The 5190-nt window shown below is 30.7% G+C and overlaps 1 protein-coding gene across 1 annotated transcript in view; it reads left to right on the forward strand.

The window, feature by feature from the left end:
• Nucleotides 1–5190, forward strand: part of LOC106467886 (protein turtle homolog B-like) — a 113979-nt gene that overhangs the window by 10663 nt on the left and 98126 nt on the right. The window contains exon 4 of the mRNA XM_022396099.1: nucleotides 557–862. Within this exon, the coding sequence (XP_022251807.1) occupies nucleotides 557–862 (306 nt within the window). The remainder of the gene's footprint in view (nucleotides 1–556; nucleotides 863–5190) is intronic.

The raw sequence follows: 5190 nt of genomic DNA on the forward strand, positions 1-5190 counted from the left end.
TATATGGCTGGCTAAGAAATGTGAGTTATGTTATTATATGGCTGGCTAAGAAATGTGGGTTTTGTTATTATATGGCTAGCTCCAGAGTCAACTCCAAACAAATTCTCTGGTCGAAACAAAACAACGTGAATTAAAAAGTTTTCAAACAACGTAACTAAGACGTTTGGTATATTTTTCATATCTGTAATTTATAATCGCAGAAAAGTGTCTTAAAGTTAAGCGTGTATAACGTGAAACACGGTTTTATTTTCGCTAGAAAACATGATAGAAGTTTTACCGTAAAGGGAACAAACGTATGTACGATAAAAGTTATGTTTGTGAATTTCTCTCGCAATTACTGAGTTAAACACACTTGATTATTTAGATATAAAAGGAGGCTTTATATATATATATTCTTTCTGTTTGTTCTTTTACTAGTTTTCTGAAAAACTGTGAAAATGATGTCTACTCGTATTTTGTTAATTTTTTCGGGTATTTTAATATGATTAAATTAAAGCGTTATTTCGTAAATATTGTGTGTGTTTAAGTTTTATACTGGTAAGTTATTTGTCTGCAGGACCACCAGATTATGTGAATAATTGCTCTGTGTTGAATCAGACGGAGCACACTATCTTCATCCACTGTTTTAAGGGGTACGATGGTGGTATTCCTCAACATTTTACTATAGAAGCTTACAGTTTGGACAGTGGAAAACTTTTGGCTAACATTAGTTTATCAACCAAACCTGAGTTTTCTGTCACAGACCTTCCAGCGGATATGGCTATACGCTTTCTAGTGACAACCTCCAACGCTAGGGGTCGAAGTTCTCCAGTTGTGCTGACAGCTCACACTCTCCGATCACCAGAGAAACTAACTGTACGAGGTAGGGCCAGAAGTAAAGTTTAGGTTAATCACGTATCTTATTTTCAAAATTACTGAACTTTACAACCAGCATTAATGGTAATGTGTATTATGTTCTTTTGTTGTTGTCAGTTTCATTCCAAATGTAAAAATCCTCATTCGAAAATTATTTGACTACTTTTACGCAATACTGAGTAAAATACATGATTTAAATAATTAATATTTTTCTACAAAAATAACAATTAATGCTATCAGTTGTTTAAGGTTTTATTTAGTACGATTCAAAATATTGATATCTTCAACCAGTATTTTTGCGAAATATCATCCCAAAGATTCTTATCTTTAACCACTATTTCTCAAAAACAAATTTCTTCTAGGTTTGACTCAACTGTTTCCAACAACATTTCGTTTTAGGCTATGTTTGTAAAGTAGTTGTTCTATATGTAAATATTGCACTATGTTAGAACATTACTGAAAAGTGCATACATATAAAATTAAAAAACATTTTAGTTTTTTATTTCATTTCGCTTATATTCTTATATGTGAAATTTTTATTATTATTATATATAACAAATCTCTGGAAAATCATCTAACAAATGTATCTCAGATTCGTGTGGTTTGTGTTAAAATGAAAGAAAAATACTCCACAAGCATGTACGAATAGCACTAACTTCAAGTCAGTAGGTTCAAGTGGATGAGTTTCTTGTTATTGATTTAAGTTTTACAGTAAAGTACTCATTTTGAGTGAAATCGATCCAACATCTTAGTTACATTATGGTTCTTAAAATCGAAGATTATAAAATTCGACGAAAAAAGTCATGGTTTTAGAATTACCGGTGCTTTATATAACTTGTGGAAGAGTAAACATATTTCAAAAACGTATTAAAAGAAGGTGTAAACGTAATATACTTTAAAGAAGGTGTAAACGTAATTATACTTTTGGAAAAATAAATATTTCCAGCACGAGTTAGACAAAAGCTAATCATTTCCAGTTCACTAGTGAGATTTATTTGTGAAGTAAAATCGTTTGATTTAACTGAAAGGAATATTACGTGGAGTCTGTCTTAAGCGTGTTGAAAACATATATGAGGAATTAAAGGGTATTGATTGTTTATGATGTCTGCAAGATCTATAGCTACCTCTGATGTTCATGGTAAAGGCATAAAGAAAGCATATATTGAAGATACTAATGAGATAACAAAAAAATGCAGGGATTATCGCGACAAATTATTATTACAAACACATATTAGTAACACAAATGTATTATAAAAACATTGCTGCATTGTTTATGCTGAAACGATATTACAAATCCCTGCTTCACAAATTGACATAATCTAAATATACAGTTTAATATCACACAAAAGACTGAATGTAAACAAATAAAAAAATTAAATGTTTTTCTCAAACACAATCTGACTTCTGTGTGATCAACCACTTATTTTTCAAACTTACTGAAAATTAATCTTGACAAACATTCACGGATTAAAGACCTGGTCTGAGGTTTAAAGCGCTCGACTCGCAATCTGAGGGATGTAGTTTCGGATCTTATCACCGAACATGCTTGCCCTTTCAGGCGTTTTATATTGTGACTGTCAATTCTACTATTCGATTAGAGTAGTTCAAGAGTTGGTAATGGGTGATGTTGACTAGCTGCCTTCACTCTACTCAGTTACATTTAAATCATGGACGGCTAGCGCAGATCAAACAACCAAACTATCTAACAAATCATACTTTATACTGTTTTCAACTAAATTTTCTAACGAATTAACTATTTCTATTTTATTTGCTGTTTACGTCGCATGCAAAAGACGAATTAAACAGCCAATATTAGAAATACGCTGCTATACGTTAGAACTAGCAAAGCATACAATTCCAATTTAATGTGAAATGACCTCATCGTACCGACATTTTATCATAAGTTATGTATAACAATGTGAGAAGATTACTCTTGAAATTATTCACTAGTATACAAATGTTTTTTACCATAGCGTGTCAGATCTTCTTAACTTTTATTCAGCAACTTCACTACTTGTTTCTTGATATGTTTTTTGTGACAAAATATTTGAAATATGCAGAAATATTTGGGTAGTGAATAGAGCTTCTACATTAGTATGGTTTCTTGCAAAAGCCATTAAAGGCTTTAGAAAGCTTTAATGTAAGTGAATACGATGAATTCTTTCAAAGATTCAGAGCTAAAAAAATATTTAATTTACTCTAAACCTGTGCTTTTGTCAGTTGGCTTGAACTAATAATTCAAAATATTTATAAACGTATATTAGGTTTGCACGTGCCGTCGTATCTTATTTACACATAAACACGTCTCAGTAACAAAGGCTGTCGAACATAGATTATACATATACCCACATAACCAATTTAAATATAGTTACATTATCAATACACTAGGTTGTAAAGATCATTATCAGAACTTTTCAAATAATATTTACACTATTTAAAGTGTAAAACGGATAAAAACGTAATGTCTGAAAGAAGTGTATATTTATTTCTGTAATGAATAATATATGATCGATTTAAGATGTCACTAAGCAACAGTGCGGATATCAAGTATTATATTTTCAAGAGCCTCTTTAAGTACATGATGTTATAAACATACCTTTGACTTTGTAAAGAAAACAGGTCAGTAATTTTGCAACTTAGAATAAAGTTAAATCAAATCATAAAGTTTCACATTCTTAGCTGTATTGAGAAATGAAACTCACTTTTCTAGTTATTGTAGAGTACTTTTTATTTATATGTATTTACCTATAAACATTTGTTAAAGATAGGTGGACTTGAGAATGCCTTTGTTTGACCTTTTAAGAACACATCAATATAGTTGTGCTAGACAGATCTAAAACCAGATCTAAGCTAGTCATGATGTGGTTCTCAATTGTTCACTGATTATTCATATTTGAAATATGTTTTATTTTTGTTTGTTCTGTAAGGACTTTGTGGTACAAACGCAATATAGAGCTTGCTTTGGTGTTCTTCTCTAACAACCTCTAAATCAAACTTTTTTTATATCATTAACTTTTAAAACAATCAAGTATTCGATTGTTATTGTATGGTATAACTATGAATGTAATACAAAACTACTATGTCCAATTTATTTTCAAGGTCAGTAGTAGTAAATTAGTATCAATACAACTGTGTATGTAAAATAACATTCTCTCTAATTAATTGCCAAAACACTGACATGAGAATAAACTTGATTAATTCGTGGCGCTATTACGTTCTAATTGTGTGACTGAAACGCTCAAATATTGTTCACAATATTCGAAAGAAAGAAACGGGATTTACATTCCTATGTCATGTAGGTGAATAAATTGCAATCGATGAAAGATCATTCTAATAGACCAATATCCGTTCATTGTTGGTGGTATTGAGTGTTTTCAAGGTAGGTGGCAGACAACACAATTACAAAATTGAAAATGGTTTTGAAGAACGTACCGTAATTAATATTTTAACCCCCCGACAAAATGTGCGAACTATAGTTTGTATTGTATCAAATCTGTTACTTAATAATATTATTCGTTAAAAATATAGTAAAAAAGGATAACTAATAATACGATTATTGTAAGCTACAGTCAACTTCGTGAAGAGCTTTTTCTGTTAGAGCAATAGTAAGAAATTTCAACTATATTCATATAGTTAGGTAATTTTGTAAAGTAGAACTTCTTGCAACGAAAGGAGTTAGAAGTGAAAACGAAGAGAGCTTTCAACATTCAATTTACTTCATTGTGTTTAAAATCATACAGGAAAGATCTATAGTTACCCTTGGCCGTTTAACAAACATTTCCTAGAACTGGAGCAATAAATACCATATGATGACCATGTGAAAACAAAGTTGAACAGAATATATATTTTTTATATTTTGACAAACTTCGAATATACAAGCTCAAACACATGTTTCAAACAACGTGATAAACATTGAAGGTTACGCTTATTCAAATAAAGAAATAACATCTATTATACAGTTCTCTTTATTTGCTGTGCTTGACAAAATAACTTAATGCGCTCTTTTGGTCACTATAGTTTAAACCTCAATTTTAAAGAAATACGAATGCGCGTTATCATTGTTTCTGCTGTTTGTTCTGTTGGCTGAGATGAAGATTAAGATATTATATGCTACTAGATGTGAATAAGAGCTGTACCCTGCAATGTCATCTAATAATAATAAAAAAAACATTATACTAACAATAATGGCTGGAGACGGCTTAAATGGGTAATGAAGAAAAACTTTAATACAAGTTTAACATGACAGCAAATGTACAACGTTTCGACAAGATTTTGTCATCATCATGACCTGATGATGACAAAACCTTGTCGAAACGTTGTACATTTGCTGTCATG

The sequence above is a fragment of the Limulus polyphemus genome, unplaced genomic scaffold (genome assembly GCF_000517525.1).
Source record: "Limulus polyphemus unplaced genomic scaffold, Limulus_polyphemus-2.1.2 Scaffold2779, whole genome shotgun sequence".
Classification (NCBI taxonomy): Eukaryota; Metazoa; Arthropoda; class Merostomata; order Xiphosura; family Limulidae; genus Limulus; species Limulus polyphemus.